The following is an 18,739-nucleotide window of genomic DNA, read 5'->3' as shown; positions in this document are numbered from 1 at the left end:
CAATGCTTTACTGATTGATATGCTAAAATATGACCGCCAAGTCTCAAGTGTCTTCTTTCTTTAGGTCTCAGGATACTTCTTGCAAAACTAAATTCTCGAGGGCTGTGCGAAGCCGTAAATGCCTTTGCAAGCTTACAAGCTCGCATACTGTCTGCGGTTTCGTGTTGCCTGCCAAAGATGCTCCACGTGATGCTATTTCATTTAATAATAAGTTTCACGACTGCTGGAACACGATTCTATCACAGTTCTAACTACGGCGACGTTTGAGTTCAGAATAGCGCCACCATTTAAGGTGGAACAGGAAAATTCGAACAAGAAGCTGGTGAATAAACTTCAGCCTCGTCCTTTTGTGAACCTAAATATAAGATAACCTATATGTTTGGGTTCTTAGTACTACCGAATAACGGACTTACCATCTTACATTTAGGAGGTATTCATTGTTTATGTAACACATTCGCGTTTCACAGTGAAATATTAGCGTGTCTGCAAAGATGAAGCTCCGCAAAGTTGTCCATTTTGTTTAATGGCACGCCTCTTTTAGTCAATCAGAGGCTTTGTCGCATATCGTCTTCGTCCATAGAGTTCGCACAGCTGCCATGTGCCCGGCAGGACGAACGAAGCCTCCACGCGACATCTGCAGTTGTTTGTTTTCTCCGCAATTATGTCATATTGTTCGCTGCAACCAGGCGAAGTCATCTCTGCTTACTGCATCTTGAGGCTTACAATGCAGTGACAGCATGGAAACCAATGCAAACTGTCAGAGTGACTGTTAAGCTAAAGGAGTGAGAAACAGAAGAACCCACTGACACCTCCTGGCTATTTCAACACCCAATTTCAACCCCATTTTCAAAAAGTTGGGATGCTGTGCAAATGTAAATGAACAGAATGCAATGAGCTAATAATTTAAACCCCACATTTAACTAGTAGAAAGGCAATATATCAAATGTTGTAAGTGAAACATTTTATTGTTTTTTTAATATATATATATATATATATGCCCATTTAAATTTGACAGCAGTGACACGTTTCAAAAGAGTTGGGAGAGGGGCAACAGAAGTATATATCGTAGATAAGTAAGTATATAATAGAAGTATATATCATTGTACATTACAATTTACTATAAGTTCTTGCTTTAAAAAAAATAGTTCATATCTTGTGACTGAGTTTAAAGAACAAAGTTTCGTTCCAGATTTCTTCTGGACGTCTCCGGCCATCGCATGGATTTGTTTAAATCCACAAACAGCATTCCTGATTTAATGTAATGCAGGACTGATAAGACAAACTAGGTATTGAATGATACCTACAAGTAATACTGGGCGTCCTTGAATAGAGATTTGGAAATAGCTAAACAAACACATTGCCATACAGAAAATCACTACTATGTGTTAATGGTCCTCGTGCCTAAAACCATGTCTTTATTTGTATCTATTGCATCACACTGCACATACTGTTGTATACTGTATTACCACACACAGTATCCCACACTTAATTATTCTGCATGTGTGGTGCAGGTGTGGTCCAGTGTCACCTGCGGGGGTGGAGAGCTGGTAACAGTAAACCAGCGGCTAATTGGACTGGTTTTCACCTGTGTGCGGCTTGCTGACAGCCTATTTTTATGGGTTTCTTTTACAGTAGGCTGTTAGAGACTTTAAGAGAGACTTTAAACCTTGCAGAGCAGTGCCTGAAGAGAACGACTAGAAAGTCGGAGCCTAAAGAGAGAGCGTTTTTACAGCTTTTAGTTCCCATATAAAAATAAGCTCTGCATTGATTACTCCAGTGTCCAAGCCAAGGATTTTACACTATGCTGTATTATATGTTACTATTCTGCACTGTACTTCTCACATTCACACACTTTCAACTCAACTCTGCCAGACATCTGTACTGTTTGATGTCCTTGCTATTATTTATTGTTCCTTCTTGTCTGGCCTGCTGTCTCACATGCGCAATACCCCCCCTCCTCTGTTTCACTGTAATTTTGAATGCTTTGTATCCTGAATACATATTACAATAACTTGAACTCATATGCTCATCATAACACAGTCGTATGCAAAGTGTGGGCACCCCTGGTCAAATAACACTGTTATGTGTAAGGACATATTTTGGGTTTTTTTGTTTGTGTGTCTCTCTCTCCTGGTTTCTCCCTTCAGAGGTGTACCTGTGAAGGCCATCAGTCATGTGAAGAGGACCTCTAACCAATCAGAGGCCCAGGTAGTGTAACTTAGGGAGGTGCGTCAGCCTTAAAAGAAGGCTGAAGAGGGAGGACTGACCAGATGTGTGCGGTGTTTTAACCTCTTGTGTCCGGAATCTGCTTTGTTTTCAGTATTTTACCAGTGCTTCTTTTAACTCCTGTGCTAGGGGAGGTGCTTTAGTTGGTGTTTCACCTGCACACTTTTAACTTAGTTTTACAAGAGACTGATTATTTGTACTACCTGGGGTTTCAAAGAGGTCAGAGGGGCGCACCTATTCATTCGCACCATGTAGAAGTCCACTCTGTCTAGTTCCCTTGGTCAGAAGGCACTACCGCATGTACTTTTGATTACTGGTCAGGGAAGTGTAGTTAGCTTTTGTTTCCTTTTTTTAGGTTAGCTAAGTACTTTTTGTTTCGGAGTTGGCGAGCGTGGTTAGGTTTTGTTCTTTTCTTTGGTGTCGTCCACAGTTTGACTCTTCCAGTGTGGTACTAAATATCATAGTTATTGTATTGTAAACTGATCAGGCATAACATTATGACCACCTCCTTGTTTCTACACTCATTGTCCATTTTATCAGCTCCACTTACTATATAAGTGCACTTTGTAGCACTGCTGTGTCTGATCCACTCAGACCAGCGCGACACACACTAACACACCACCATCATGTCAGTGTCACTGCAGTGCTAAGAATGATCCACCACCCAAATAGTACCTGCTCTGTAAGGGTCCATGGGGGTCCTGACCACTGAAGAACAGGGTAAAAGGGGGCTAACAAAGTATGCAGAGAAACAGATGGACTACAGTCTGTAACTGTAGAACTACAAAGTGCACCTATATAGTAAGTGGAGCTGATAAAATGCACAATGAGTGCAGAAACAAGGAGGTGGTCATAATGTTCTGCCTGATTGGTGTGTATATCATTATTGTAGCTGATTTTGATAAAATGGCTTCAAAAGCTCTGTTGGTCTGTTCCTCCAGCTTCAGTCTTATGCTACTGTCCACATGTTACTGATCCCACAGCACCCTGGACAAAACCTGGGGTCGTAACAACAACACATCTTCTATAGGGAACACACTTCTGCACATTTTAATGCACAATTCCTGTTTATTTGGTGAAACTAACATAGTGGAAAAACATTAAGCGTGGTCAGTGCAGAAGTTATGGCATATTTTACATTTTATGCTTCAATTTTTCCATGTTCTCCAGTTAAACTACAAACTTTCCATATTACATAAGTAATAAATAGAAATTGTCAGAAAAATGTCAATAATTGTCTTAACTGGTCAGAAAAATGCCATATTTAAGTGTATTGTCTGTTGAAGATGTGCTATCTTTTTAATTTTCACTTATAAAATCAACAAAACGTGTAATTTGATCAAGGTCGTTTGCATATGACCGTATAAAACAACTCTATTGGCACGACTATCATCAACACTGATAAATACACTTATCAGGACTTATTATCAGCCAACCAACATATCAGTTGGGCCCTAAAAGAAACAGCCTGGCTGCATTATATTTATAAAGCAGGCTAGTGCTGATCTATGAACAGATTCTCCTTTTATCCAAACAGTCCTCATAAAGAAAAAGCAATGAGTCTTACCTCTTGTGGTTCATTCTCCAGTTTGAGAGTTTCACTCCGTTTTTTACTCCTTCCTGGAAAGTATATGGGGAAAAAAACAAGTAAGATCAACAAAAAGACATAAGGAGTGAGTCAGAGTACTTCCAGGCAGCACTGTAGCATAGCAACAGAAACTGTGCGCTTTTTTGCAATAAAAGGAAAACGAAGTCAGTGCCACCAACTGCTCACTGAACATGCATTACAGTGTAATAAGATCACAGACATTAACCACAACAGCCACATCTATTCATACTGAACACAATCGTTTACGACTTTTAAGGGACTGCACTTAATATTTGAGCAACTGTATTTATGTATTTTCTTATATTGGAGTAAAGGAAGAAACCAGGGCTGTTGTATCTCGTTAAACTTCATTATTCAATAATTATAAAAATTTACTCAAACTGACTCATGAATTGAGGAACTAGTGGGCAACTGGCATAATGATAGTGGTCCTTTTAAATGCTCTTACAGTAACGAATAGCCTGATGGAAACAAGCTGTGAAGCTGTGGATCCTTCCCCAGCTACCTTTTCACTCAGTCACTTTGTCAGTATTATTATTATTATTATTATTATTATTATTATTATTATATCATATTACTGCTATGGACAATAACACTGTCACTTAAAATAACAATAACGCTAAGTCACTTAAGTCACTTTAAAATGTATATATTCTTCACAGATTAACCCTTGTTTAATATGAATATTTGTACACAGCAGAGTTTTTTTTTTTTATATACTTTCATATTTTTTGTATATTTAATATATTTCAGTTCCAGTATTTTCTTTGTATTTTTATTTTTACTGTGTTTACTTTCTGTACAGTGATTACCTGAGCCTCACCACAAGCATGTCAATGCATGAATGTCCTGACATGTTGTGCAAATGACAAATAAACTTGAAACTAAACTGAAACAGTTACTGTGCAAAAGCCAGACACAACCTTTCATTCAATTCCAGTCAAAAAAAAAATAATCAAAGCATCAGGAAAAAGCTGAAAATATATACTTTACAGAAAATTACACAGCAGCCTCAAAAACTAAACATCATTTTTTTCAGTATTTAGTGATTTTATTACAGCTTCCATTCTTCTCAGGACACTTGCTTTCAGTTTTTCAAAGAACCCGGCAGGCATATTTTTCCACACCTCCAAAGCTCAGTCTTAGAAGTTGGTTGCATTTTCTGCTTCAAGTGATCCCGAACATATTCAGTAATGTTGAGCTCTGGACTCTGGGGTGGTCAGTCCAGTGTTCTGAGACCACCAGCAGCTTCTTTGTTTGATTTTTTTCTCGATTTCCTTTCGAAACTTTTGGAAATTCCTGTTTTTCTACTTATTTTCCTTTGACTTTTGGCGTCTTATGTAAGTGAATCTCATCCCCTCAGAATATCTCCTGAAAAATGAAAAACTTGTACTTAATGGCCATTTTGAATGGAAATTAAATACATAAAGGGGGGTCTCTGACTTTTGCACAGTATTGTATAGCCATTCAAATGTACCTTCTTGATTAACTGGCAGAGATTCAGTGACAGTTTTCATGATGATAATGCATATTTGAATTCTCCTGCTAGTCTCTCTAAGACACAGATAGACACACACATTCATACTATATTTATGTTGTATTATTTTAAGTGATTTTAAAGGCTACTTAGTTTATCATTCTCTACTCAACAACATTTAAATCTTTGTTCAGCTTCTTGTTTGTCACATTTTTGATGATTAATCAACTGATTTGTTAATTAATTGTCAAAATAAATCAGTAAATTACTCAATTACTAATATGAAAGATGGTGACAGCTCTAGTAGTAACCGAGCTTTTGGAGGAAAAGTACACCAGGTTAGTCTTATTAATAAAAGCTGGTATTCTGTAATATCTGTTGCGGAATGCACCATATTGCAAACTGTCATGGACCTGCTGTGAGATTTCAGGCTGAATAACTGCACAGCAGACATGACCACACGTTACGTCTGTTTAACAGTTGAGTCACACCGCAATCAGTGAAAAGTGGCAGCTATGTTTACACTCAGATTACACCACACAGCAGAAACACACCCATTAGACAGCCACAACCTACAGTTCACAGGCTCTATGCAGTAGAGTGTCTCACCTACACCTTCAGGAAGAGGGATTTTTTGGCCTGGGTGCACAGCGGGAGCAGAGCAAGAGAAACACCATTAATATACATGAGGAGTGGACGGTGTGTGAGACGAGGCGGTGAGGTGACACGTGCGTTAATGATGCATTCAAATGGATGGAGTGGAATGACAGCATGCAGTGAGACGGATTCGACACTTGTATGTAATGTATGTAATGGAGCATTCGCCATAATAAATAAATACATAAATAAGTAAAGGCCATCACAATTACTATATATATATATATATATATATATATATATATATATATATATATATATATATATATATATAATTGACCTTCTCTGTAAATTGGCAATGATAAATAGCCAACTTACATGATAATAATACTTTTTTTTTTGGAAATCTGATAGATTTTGGAATATTTAAAGGGCTATGCATTGTGTCTGGCCTTATAAAACAAAATGTATATATATAAATAAGAAAACTAAATGAAATAAATAATACAAATAACTAAATAACTAGAATAATTGTCAAAATAACCCAGAGCTTATATGATTACTAATATAAGCAATAGTGACAGCCATTAAAAGAAAAAAAAATGGTTTAGAGGTACGACAGAGGTCTGATTACATATCAATACATCGCTGCTGTCAGATCAAAACCTCCCATCTTCAAAATAGTAACTTTACAGAAAAAAGAAAAAACATACTTTACTTTTAATGTAAGTCAATGGAACCAGACATCTTTTGGGCCGTTTCTTTTGGTCCATTTATCATTAAATTTACACACAATGTAAAGGACAACAGGCACATTCAAATGATATCAAAATGACAAAAATGGAGATATGAGGTTTGTTCTGACAGCAGTGATATATATTAATAAACATGCTAACTGTATGGACAATGTAAATATGGACGTCTGCTCTCACCAGGTACAGGGGAAAAAATGCAGAATGCGTGGCAAAATTTTGCCTTAATATACTCTAAATAATGTCTTTGTTCTCAGGGTTTAGAGAAATAATGACATTCACTCAAAATACTGACTTACGACAAAATAATGGCTTATTTTTTTCAAAATTCTGAGCACACAGAAACAATCACTCATTATCCGAAAACAATTACTTATTTTCTTACAATTTACTAACTCATTATTTCTACATAGTAGGTCAGAATTTTGTCTTAAAAACTCAAAGTCTCAAAAATATAAATAAATAGTTATTTATTTATTATTTATTAAGTGAAAAAACAAGTTATTATTTCGACAGATCTTTCACATTTTTGACCGTGTTGAAATAATCACTAGTTTTCACAAAATGTTGAGAACATAAGTCATTACTTTGAGATATAACTAAAAACCAATCCAAAAACCTTTTTTTTTATCCTCTACCTGGCAGAAATGAAATTAGAAGACTTCCAAAGAGACACAGACAAAAAAGATGTTTAGCCTCTACTTATCCAGTGAGTTTACTGCACTTAACCTAATGAAAAATCCCAAATCATGCCAACTGGGACTTTAATCATGCTTTAACAATGACTTAAAGGCAGGAAAACCTCAAAGCAGACTGTGTCAAACTCACCTTTATCTACGACATCCCACACTTCCACTTTCACCACGTCGTCAGTAGCTGTGGGGACATTAGAAGAATGAGGCCAAACTATCCAGCCTGATTAAAATCACAAACAAAAACAAGCACTGCCTCACTTCCCCTACTGCCTTTTCCAGAGTCCATGCAAAGCAGTGCTGCTTTTAAATGCTTTTTTTTTTTAAACCTGCAGTCAGACGCGCCTCTAATTTAGTAAATGACACTTGATTGCACCACTTTGTCCAATGAAAGTTCATAATAACACAGCTGCATTGAGCATGTTTACGTATCAGAGTCTAAAGAAAAAATGTGGAAAGTCCAGAGGTGCTCAGTGCAGCGTGCAGCGGAAGTGAGTTCTTGTGGGGGGGAGGGGGGCTTTTGAAGTATTGGGATATAAAAACATGAAAGAAAGCAGGGGGATATAATCCATATGAGGTTGCCAAGACTAAATCACATGATTAAGAGGTGACGCAGCTGTTTGACTAAAGGCAAAGCACATAAAAGGGGACTCTGTTTTAGAGGCTTGCAACTCAGGGTGGGAAGCTCTAAGTGCATCCCCACCCAAAAAGAGAGCCTTACTTAAGACTTTACAGGCAGCTGAAGTAAGACAAGCTATCTAAAAGCTACCGATCTACTGTAGTCTATACTAATGGATTCTAATTATGGCCTACAGAGTGTTTATTTACCTGGTCGCACATCTACATCAGATTATAATCACACAATTGCAGAAAAGGAGACATAAACAAGCGTCAGTTTGTCATATATGACCAAAATGATTTAAATCAATAAGGTTCATTCTGTATTGATAACACTGATCATACTGTGGCTGTAAATCTCTCACCTCATAACAATGTAATATTACAAATATTTAGAAATTCAATGCACTGTGAAATCTCAAATTTCAATAATTTAAATGATCTGATGTGTTAGATTCTGAACCATTTTTAAAAAATAAACTGAAAACATAAATGTGACTGGACATAATACTCACATAGTAATGAAGTATACAATTAAAACAGTATATCAGGATTTATTTTTATCTCGGTTGCATTTTTTACATTTGAAAATGTTTTATTTTGGCCAAAAAGTGACTGCATATTTGATTGATCAGTAGAATAATCTAAAATGACTGAGAAAGCTGTATAACATCAAGAATTAAATTATATTAAAATGTATATCGCTGCTGTCGGAACAAACCTTCGTATCTCCAAAATGGTAACTTTACAGGAGAAGGAAAAAACCTGCTTTACTTTTAATGTAAGTCAATGGAACCAGACTTCTTTTCAAGCCATTTCTTTTGGTCCATTCATCATAAAAATTACGCACAATGTAAAGAGCAACAGGCATTTTCAAATGATGTCAAAAACTGAAAAACGACAAAAATTGAGACATTTGGTTTTGTTCCGACAGCAGCGACAGGCAGAACGCACATTCAAAAGTGGAGATCAAATCTCAAGGCTAAAACTTGACAAAACATCAATGAAATTGATCATTTCAGTATAACATTTAGCTTTTTATCTGGTTCTTGTTCACAAAAATTTTAAAATATGTAATGAAATATATCTTAGCTGTTGTGCAAAAGCACTGTATCTCCATTTTAGTTGTTTTTTTTTCCATTTTCTACATAATTTGAAAATAATTTGAAAGCAGTTTGCATTGTGTTCAAATTTCATGATGAATGGACCAACAGAAAAATTCTTGCTACATTAATTTCTATTACAAGTTAAGAATATTTTTTGTTCTCCTGTAAATTTACAGTTCTGGAGATGCAAAGTTTTGTTCAGACAGCAACAATTTTGTTTAGTTCCACACTGTAGAAGTTATTATTATATATAAAATAACAAAATCTGTAAATATTGCATGTGATTCCAAACCTTTTGAACGCTGGTATAAATGTGCCAGGTTAACTTTCATCCTTCATTTATTCCACACAGCGAGTGAGACTAATAAAGGCCGCAGTGTGTGAAGGTGAGGAAGGCTGGTTTGGCGAATGTAAACCTCTTACTCTTGTAATTCCAGTGGATGCTGGTGACCTGGATCTCCTGAGTGGGGATATATTCCTCCTGGAACTTTCCTCCCTGCAGTCGCTGCCACAGTGTGCTCTTCCCTGTGTTTCTGTCTCCACGGATCACAATCTTCACTAAAGCACACAGCAAACGCGGCATCAGCATTAAAGACCATGTTAAGGTGTGTCTTCATTGAAAATGTACTACTAATTAGGATTTTGTAGTTTGGGTGCTCTCTGGAAAATTCAAACCAGATGAAATTGAGCATCCATGCTCCGCCCACAAAAGCTTTCTTTCATAGCAACTGTTGCTAGTGGACAAGCTTTACAGAACACCAACCAAAAATGTCATGTCAAAACACCTAATTTCTGCTGTATGTGTGTGAAAGGCCACACTGTTAGGACAAATCAGATTTAGTGCTGTTTTCTCAAGTAATCTCAACTAATTAACGTTACCATGGTGGTCATTTTACTGGCGACCTGTCCAGGGTGTATCCTGCCTTCTGCCCAGTGACAGCTGGGATAGGCTCCAGCACCCCACCGCGACCCAGAAGGATAAGCGGTTTAGATGATGGATAGATGGATGGATGGATGGATGGTGGATTTTTGTTCTGATACTCCGGCCTAAATTCATTTGGTCGAATGAGATTCTCTCCAAGGTTCTGTTAAGCTTGTCCAAACTCTCATCAGAGGCTATAAAAGAAGGCATTTTTGGGTGGGGCATGACAGCATGTGGGCAGCGCACAGACAATAAGAAACATTGAAAAAATGCTTGTGACGCTCCCAAAACTGAAGGTGAGTTCTTTAAAGGGCCACTTTATCCCTAAGAAAAATTTCATGTTGTGTTCTACAGGGAGATTCACTCAAAAGAGGCCCCGAATATTCTGTAATAACTCTCTCTAGGATGAAGCAATCTGAACGAAACCACGCGCAATGAACTCCTCAGTATATGGAGCTTCGAACAAGCTGGGATGCCCCTGTGTCGGAGTGATGAGGTAGGTGCCGGACAGCCGTCCCGATGTTTAACCTCCATTTGCAACTTCTGGGTGCAGAGCCCCCGTACCCCTTCATGTGTCTGGCAGAAAACAAAATCACGTCCAACATTGCATGTAATGCAATCGATTACACATGCGTCAAGGTATGTAGCGGATTTTTTTGGTTCATCCTAACGGGAGTTGCAACAGAATATTCGGGGCCTCTTTCGAGTGAATCTCCCTGTATAAAGAGCCATTTTTGAAGTTCAAAGAGTCTCCACATAATGTAAACATTCCCTACCAATGAAAGTTTTCTTATTTGGGCTGAACGTCCCAGCCAAGAATGATTTACAAACCTTTAGAAGGGGAATTCCACCAATTTTTCCAAATTTGTAGGTAACTGAAAGGTTAACATGGAAACAAAGTTGTTCAGAGTGGTTTGGTGTGAAATGCTCTGTTTTAGAGAAACTTACAGAGTCAGAATTGTTCACAGCGGCGGTGATAGGAACCAGACGTCTGAAGAGTTTAATGCCTTTAAAAGTTCCCTCACAGAAAGCTATTATATTAAGCAGTTACGAATACACTGCCTGATGCCTGAGCCACTGCTTTATAGTAGTTTTGAGAAGGTTTTGACCCTAAATGTAATTTGTAAAGGACATTAATGGCAGAGATGCATGCAGGGTGTTATGAGACAAAATAGCCAGCAAAAGAAACATTTTTTCTTCAGATTTACCACTATTTTACCATTATCAATATCTAAAAACTTAGAAGATTAAGTGACCCTTATTAGTCCCACAACGGGGAAATTTCACCTCCACAATCTGACCCATCCGTGCAGTGAAACACCACATACACACTAGTGAAGAGACACACTAGGGGGCAGTGAGCACACTTGCCCAGAGCAGTGGGCAGCCCTATCCACAGCACCCGGGGAGCAGTTAGGGGTTAGGTGTCTTGCTCAAGGGCGATCAAACCGGCAACCTTCCGGTCGCAAGGCTGGTTCCCTAACCTCCAGCCCACGACTGCCCTGAAGATGTGTAGGTTCCCTGTTTGTTTTGAATAGATCATAAAATGGCTACATATCGCTGTTGTTGGGACAAAACCTCGTACCTCCAAAATGGTAACTTTACAGGAGAAGGAAAAAACCTACTTTATTTTTAACGTAAGTGAATGGAACCAGACTTTTTTCCAAGTAATCTTCGGCTGTTTCTTTTGATCCGTTCATCATGAAATTTACACTCAACGTAAAATGCAGCAGGCATTTTCAAATTATGTCAAAAACTGAAAAGCGACAAAAATTGAGATACAAGGTTTTGTTCTGACAGCAGCGATATGTTTGCAGCCCCTGGTTCCGTTTATCACACCATTACAAAGAAATCTGACATGGTAACAATCTACAATGAACCATTTCACATCAAACCACTCTGAATTACTCTGTTCATATCTCAACACACGAAAAACTGGTGGAGTTACTCTTTAATACCATCCTGATCAGATGTTCTGCTCACTGTGAATGCAATTTTATAGGACAGTTGGTATGAGGCACTTGAGAAAACCCAAGCCACTGAAAACAGAGGGAACATTATGGCCCAGATTCTTTTATTTTACGGCCACAGGTTAAGCTCAGCCTTGGCCTAAACTGTCCCGAATGGGATAATCCACTCAAAATCCTTTTCAGACTATGACCACTAGCAGTCTGTGTTGGGAACACCTTCCCTTGCTTGATTCCCTAAGTGAAACGGTGCGTTAAGTGATTATTATTGATCGTCTAATCAGTCTAATACATTCACCGTAAGGTTGGACTTACTGTTGTACTGCACTCCTTTGGCGAATCGCCTCTGCAGACTCTGATTCATTGACTGTAGACCTGCAGGAATGTTCTTGTCCTTTTGCTGGACAGGTGGCTCAGAGCCAACCAGCTTCTTCAGAGCAGACAGCATCTTGAAGGGACGCTTTTTCTAAATCAGTCACTGATGCTTCTGTAAGTACTGAACTCAATGTCTTTGCCCAAAACCGGCTTCTACAGCAGCCTTAGATGAGCCATATACAGGTGAATGGGGGTCTGGAAGTGTCAATCAAGCATTTCTTTGCTTCTTGGCCATGACGGGTAACATCTGCTTCATCAGTCATGTAGATGAAGGGGTGATGTCATCTGTCCAGACTCTGAATTAGTGCTTTTCATAGAAAACCATGTTGTTTCTCCGCTGACCTCAGATAACAAAACCTATGAAGAAATGACAAGAGAATGCAATCAGGCAGACTTCTGAGGAGGATAATACAAGGTTTTCAAAGGATATTCCAGCAATTTAAAAAAGAAATCTGCATAATTAGAGGATTAAGACGTAAACAAAGTTATTCAGAGCGGTTTGATGTGAAATGCGTCATTGTGGAGAAACTTAGAGTCAGAACTGGTGGTGAAAGTAATCAGACCTCTGAAGAATTTAATGCTTCTAAAAGTCCTTTTATACAACAGTTAGTTCCGTAAGCTGATTGGTTGAGAAACATTTTTTTCACAAACACTGTATCACTGCTGAGACGCCGTTGTTAAGCAACGACTCACGGCTGTAGGAGACGCTCGAGCCATCTGAACATTTTTACTTCTTACTTTGCCACAAACAGAAAATGGACACTTTTAAGATCACGTTTGACCGGCAGCCGATTTGGTCAGACTCTGAAGATGAGACGACACTAAATTCCCAAACTGTCGTCACCACTGAGCAGCTTTTCAGTCGGCAGCTGTGACAGAAGAACAGCTAAACAACCTGGAATCGGCCAGAAATGAACCCAATACCATTCGCCAAACTAAACGGGCTGTAAGATGCTTTACAGACTGGCTGGAACAAAACAACATTAATACTGATCTGAAAATTGAAAATCCAAAAATTGGCAAAACTGAGCTAAACTTGATATTGAGGCAGTTTTATGGCTCAGTCCGATTTGGTCAGACTCTGAAGATCAGACTACACGTTTGGCGAATGGTATTCGGTTCATTTCTGGCTAATTCCAGGTTGTTTAGGTGTTCTTCTGGTAATGACAGTTTGGGAATTTAGTGTAAGGAGCTGGAGAACGAACTGCCGGCTGTGCAGCGAGTGAGCGGAGTTCGTTACTCTGACGTAGCAACAAGCTGCTCGTTAAGGAACTATAATTTGGTGAAGGAACTGCGAACATTAAAACATATTAAACGCCGCGTTCACGGCCCAGTTTATTAATTTCTCACTTTATTTATTTAACTGTTGTATAAAAGCAACAGAACACTTGAGATCATATCTAATCATGGATAACTACGGCGACCAAATCACAGCCGTGATGTTATTTCACGATAACACACTCCGTCTCGTGTTCTATTGAAATGTAACGCTAATGTTGTAAACTCAGAAGACACGTGTAGGCTCCCTGATAGCTTTGGATAGTAAATAATATTCGAGTTTAGGCATCATGACCCCCTGGTCATTCCTAAGAAATCTGATTCGGTAAGTTTATCTACAATGAACGATTTCACATCTAACCCTCTGAATGACTTTGTATACAAACCAACCACTGAATTATGCAGAGATTTTGAATGGTGGAATTCCCCTTTAACCTGGAGTGATTTTTATCCCCAATCCTGCTTTGGAAGTTCCTCTGTACCTCACATTTTAGTGTTTCCCTGCTTAAACACGCCTGTTTTAACATTGGAAATGAGCTTATAAAAACAAAAAGGTGTCTCAGAGCAGGAAAACTAAAACAGTGCAGCGCAGGGGGCTCCAAAAGCAAGACTGGGACCACTCACATAAATAAAAACCCCTGCTAAACCTGCTAATCAAAGCCTGTCCTTGCACTTTTTTCACAGTGTAGGGGGCTCCTGAAGCAGGGTTAGGACCCCTCAGATAAAAAGTATGACAAAGACTGCTCTGCAGATCTTCTGCAGGTAAACCGAGTCACATTGTATTACTTCACTAACTGCATTACATTACTGTAATTTGTGCTGTAAAACTGCCGTTTTAATCCCACAAAGGGCCTGGAAACACGTTTACAGGAGAAACAGGTGCCTCAGAGCAGGAGAAACTGAAACAGTGCAGGCCAGGGGGCTCCAGAAGCAAGACTGGGACCACTAATACAAAAAACCCTGCAAAACCTGCTAATCAAAGCCTGTCCTTCTATTTTTCTGCTCTAATTCTCATAATTTAACCTCTTGAAAGGCTTTAAGCTTATGAGGCCAAACATATTAACAATACTGACCATTATTAGAGTAAAAGGTGAAGCACAGGGGGTTCCAGAAGCAGGAAAGGGACCTTATTTTGACGGTGAAAGGTATTTTAAAGCCTTTCAAACACAGACATGTTACATTAATACACATTGCACACGTTAACTTTATTACATAACTGTACATTTGAATGTTTTCCTTCTCTAACATGTCTGATTTGACCTCAGTAAGGGCTTGGAAATGAAATTACGAGGTGAAACTGCTGTTTTAACCCTATACAATCTCAGGCTTATTACATACTAAGGCTTATTATTCAGTAACTACAGTCTCAGAAATAAAGGTATGAAACTGTCACTGGGGTGGTTCCCTCAAGGGTACATCTCAGTACCTTTAGTCAGGGAACATAATTGTACCATAATCCACTGAAATTATATTTTCTAAGTTGTACTGACTCCACACACCCCGTCTCGTCTCCAGGCTTTTATTTTATTGCTCAGTTTTAAAACTTTAAATTATGAAAAAGGTACAAATATGAATTTTTCACCTGGAAAAACTTATTTAAGGTTCACAACTGGACCTTAAAACCACTGTTGGACCTTTGAGGGAACATTTACATTGTCTGTAGGTATGTTTAGCCCTTTAAATGGTCAGGGTCTGCTGGTGGGCCCAAAGTTTGATTACACTCTTCTACAATCTAAGAATCGCTCAGCCAGTTTGCACTGAAGTCCCTACACTCTCAGAAAAAAGGTAGTAAACTGTCACCGAGGCAGTGCCCCTCTTGTCACTGGGGTGGTACCCTTAAGGGTGCATCTCAGTACCTTTAGTCAGGGAACATAACTGAACCATAATCCACTGAAATTATATTTTCTAAGTTGTACTGACTCCACACACCCCGTCTCGTCTCCAGGCTTTTATTTTATTGTTCTGTTTTAAAACATTAGATTACGAAAAGGTACAAATACGAACTTTTCACCTGGAAAAACTTATTTAAGGTTCACAATCAGATCTTAAATCTACTGTTGGAGCTTTGAGGGAACATTTACATTGTTTGTACCTTGATGAATGAAAAATGTACCTGAACAGAACCTTTGTTTCTCCCAGTGCACAGGGACTTCAATGCAAACTGGCTGAGCTATTCTTAAGTCATAGAAGTGTGTAATAAAGCTTTGGGCCCACCGGCAGGCCCTGGCCATTTAACCCCCATTTAAGGGGTTAAACCAGGAAAGGAAAAAAGTGCTAGTGCAAGTCTTCAGAATCAGGATTGGGACCACTCTGGTAAAAAGTCTGTTAAGCCAGATCTTCTGCAGGTAAACAGAGCCACATGGCATTACACCACATTGCGTTACCACACTAACTGCATTTCCTGTTTGAACTCTCCCATTTTAATCTCACGAATAGCTTGGAACTGAGTTTATGAGGCCGATCAGATGTTAGATCATTAAAAGGGGTGATGTTCAGGGGGCTTCACGAGCAGGACTAGGCCCACTCGGGTAAGTAAGCCTGTCAAAGCCATTTTTAAAAAAGGTTCTATATAGAACCATCTACAACACATTCTCCATCAATCCAAAGAACAATTTCACCATGCAGAGAACGATTTACGCATGAAATGATTCTACATACAACTAACTAGAACCGTTCCCTTTACTAAAGATCCCTTAAAGAACCATCTTTTTAAGTGTGTACGTGAAGTCAATAACAGACTAACCAGGCTAGTCTAATGAACAGCCAGCATTAATATACTACACACCTAAAAAGATGGTTCTTCAAGGGTTCTTTAGTAAAGATAATGGTTCTATACACAACCATGAACCCTCAAAGGACCATTTGCATGTTTAAAGGGTTCCCTGCATGGTGAAATGTCTATCCAACACCAAAAATGGTTCTTCTATTGTAACAATCTTGACATGGTAACAACAGCAGAACCCTTTTTTGGTGCTAAGTTATATAGAACCATTTTTGCAGAACACTGCTGGGGGCTATACAGAGCCATTAAACAGAACTACATACAACACATTCTCCATCCATCTGAAGAACTATTGCACCATGCAGAGAGCCATTTAAGCATGAAATGATTTTAAATAGAACCCAAGGTTCTAAATAGAACCGTTCCCTTTACTAAAGATCCCTTGAAGAACCATCTTTTTAAGTGTGTACGTGAAGTCAATAACAGACTAACCAGGCCAGTCTAATGAACAGCCAGCATTAATATACTACACACCTAAAAAGATGGTTCTTCAAGGGTTCTTTAGTAAAGATAATGGTTCTATACAGAACCATGAACACTCAAAGGACCATTTGCATGCTTAAAGGGTTCCCTGCATGGTGAAATGTCTATACAACACCAAAAATGGTTCTTCTATTGTAACAGTCTTGACATTGTAACAACAGCAGAACCCTTTTTTGGTGCTATATAGAACCATTTCTGCAGAACCCTTTTGGTGGCTATACAGAGCCATTAAACAGAACTACATACAACACATTCTCCATCCATCTGAAGAACCACTGCACCATGCAGAGAGCCATTTAAGCACGAAATGATTTTAAATAGAACCCAAGGTTCTAAATAGAACTGTTACCTTTACTAAAGATCCCTTGAAGAACCATCTTTTTTAGTGTGCACATGATGAAGTCAGTAACAGAGTAAACAGGCCAGTCTAGCAAACACTGCCATCATCACTACTGCACTGCAGTGGGCTACACACTACACTGTCCACTACCAGCGCTAACACAGACCGGACCTGTCCATCCCGGCTGTGTCATGACAGCTGGACTGCTGGTACTGAAGACAAGCAGCCGTGTACACCTCCTGAGGAAGATGTGATGAAGAGAAACCGTCTAAATCTCGCCGTTACTGCAGAACCCCTAACCCACAGCTCCTAGCTAGGCTAACTAGCTGCAGCAGCTGTTCAGAACCGAGTCTGCTACAGTTACTGCCGGCTCTCTGAAGCTCACCCACTTCACATTCACAGTCCACATTCATACTGACCACATCGGATTCCCGTTTTCCCTCAGAGAATATCTATCCCCGTCCATAGCAGCACGGACACATCAGCACAGGGAGTCCTGTAGGCGACGAACGAACAGGGAAGCATAAAACCACACGGAGAAATCTGAGGGCTGCGTTCCAAACGGCCTACACGCACCCTAGCGAGGGCACAAGAAGGGAGCACGCTAAAGGCAGGCATTTTGTAGTGTGGTTCCAAAGCTGAAGTGTAGAGGAAACCGGTTTGATTCATTTAAATTCAACTTGGAATCAAAGATCTTGGAAATTGATTGGCCTTGTTTGTCCCTGGTCATATTTTATCTCTTATAAAATAATACAAAAAAAAAAATATTAAAAACAATTTATATATTTTTTTCATATGATTTTTATGTTATTTATTATATTTTTAATATTATTTTCATAGACGTGATTTAGTATGTCGTATAAAATAATATACTATATATATATATATATATATATATATATATATATATATATATATATATATATATATATATATATATATATATTTTAAGTATAAGTAAGAAAAATAATAAATTTTATGAGACATGATAAATCACGCCCAATATGACCAGGGACAAACATGGCGAATATACATGTATATATATATATATATATTACAAAATACCTCCTGTAGCTATCACTGCGAGCTGAGAGATCCTCCCTGATACCATGTTTCGGTCATAATAATGTCACAATGTTTAAAGAAAATGTATTATGATTTTTTCTTCATGCTGACTTTAATTCTATACATTTTCCTTAAAAAATAAACGCCATGCATTTCATGATATATATGCAAACTAAGTCTACAGTGTCGATTAACTCCTAGAAAACATTAAATTATAGCAAAATCAAACTAGATTCCCGGTTCATGCTAAATAAAGTTAACTGGTGGCTGAAAGGCACAGTTTTGCTGCTTGTCCATCTATTCACAGTATTATCTTTTTTCTTTAAAAATACGTCCGTCGTAAAGCGGATCTTTGTAATATAGTAATACATGTAATTAAACTGTGTTCTGAATGACCATATTTTGCAGCCCTTCCGAGCTTTTATTATGAAGGGTGGCGGGAGTAGGGAA

The 18,739-nt window shown here is 38.5% G+C and overlaps 1 protein-coding gene across 2 annotated transcripts in view; it reads right to left on the bottom strand.

Annotated features, from left to right (window-relative positions):
• Positions 1–17,752, bottom strand: part of rabl6b (RAB, member RAS oncogene family-like 6b) — a 34,161-nt gene extending 16,409 nt beyond the window's left edge. Inside the window, exons 1-6 of one of the 2 annotated variants that reach the window (XM_036598493.1) lie at positions 17,644–17,752; positions 12,282–12,698; positions 9,501–9,635; positions 7,490–7,537; positions 5,922–5,951; positions 3,794–3,846 (exon numbers count right to left, since the gene is read on the bottom strand). In XM_036598493.1, the coding sequence (XP_036454386.1) occupies positions 3,794–3,846; positions 5,922–5,951; positions 7,490–7,537; positions 9,501–9,635; positions 12,282–12,414 (399 nt within the window). In that variant the 5' untranslated portion in view covers positions 12,415–12,698; positions 17,644–17,752. The remainder of the gene's footprint in view (positions 1–3,793; positions 3,847–5,921; positions 5,952–7,489; positions 7,538–9,500; positions 9,636–12,281; positions 12,699–17,643) is intronic. The other variant, XM_036598495.1, reaches the window with a different exon arrangement.
• Positions 17,753–18,739: the final 987 nt, after the last annotated feature.

Source organism: Colossoma macropomum, unplaced genomic scaffold (genome assembly GCF_904425465.1).
Source record: "Colossoma macropomum unplaced genomic scaffold, Colossoma_macropomum, whole genome shotgun sequence".
Taxonomy (NCBI): domain Eukaryota; kingdom Metazoa; phylum Chordata; class Actinopteri; order Characiformes; family Serrasalmidae; genus Colossoma; species Colossoma macropomum.
Note: the sequence above shows the minus strand (reverse complement) of the source record. Positions and strands in the feature narration are given on the sequence as shown.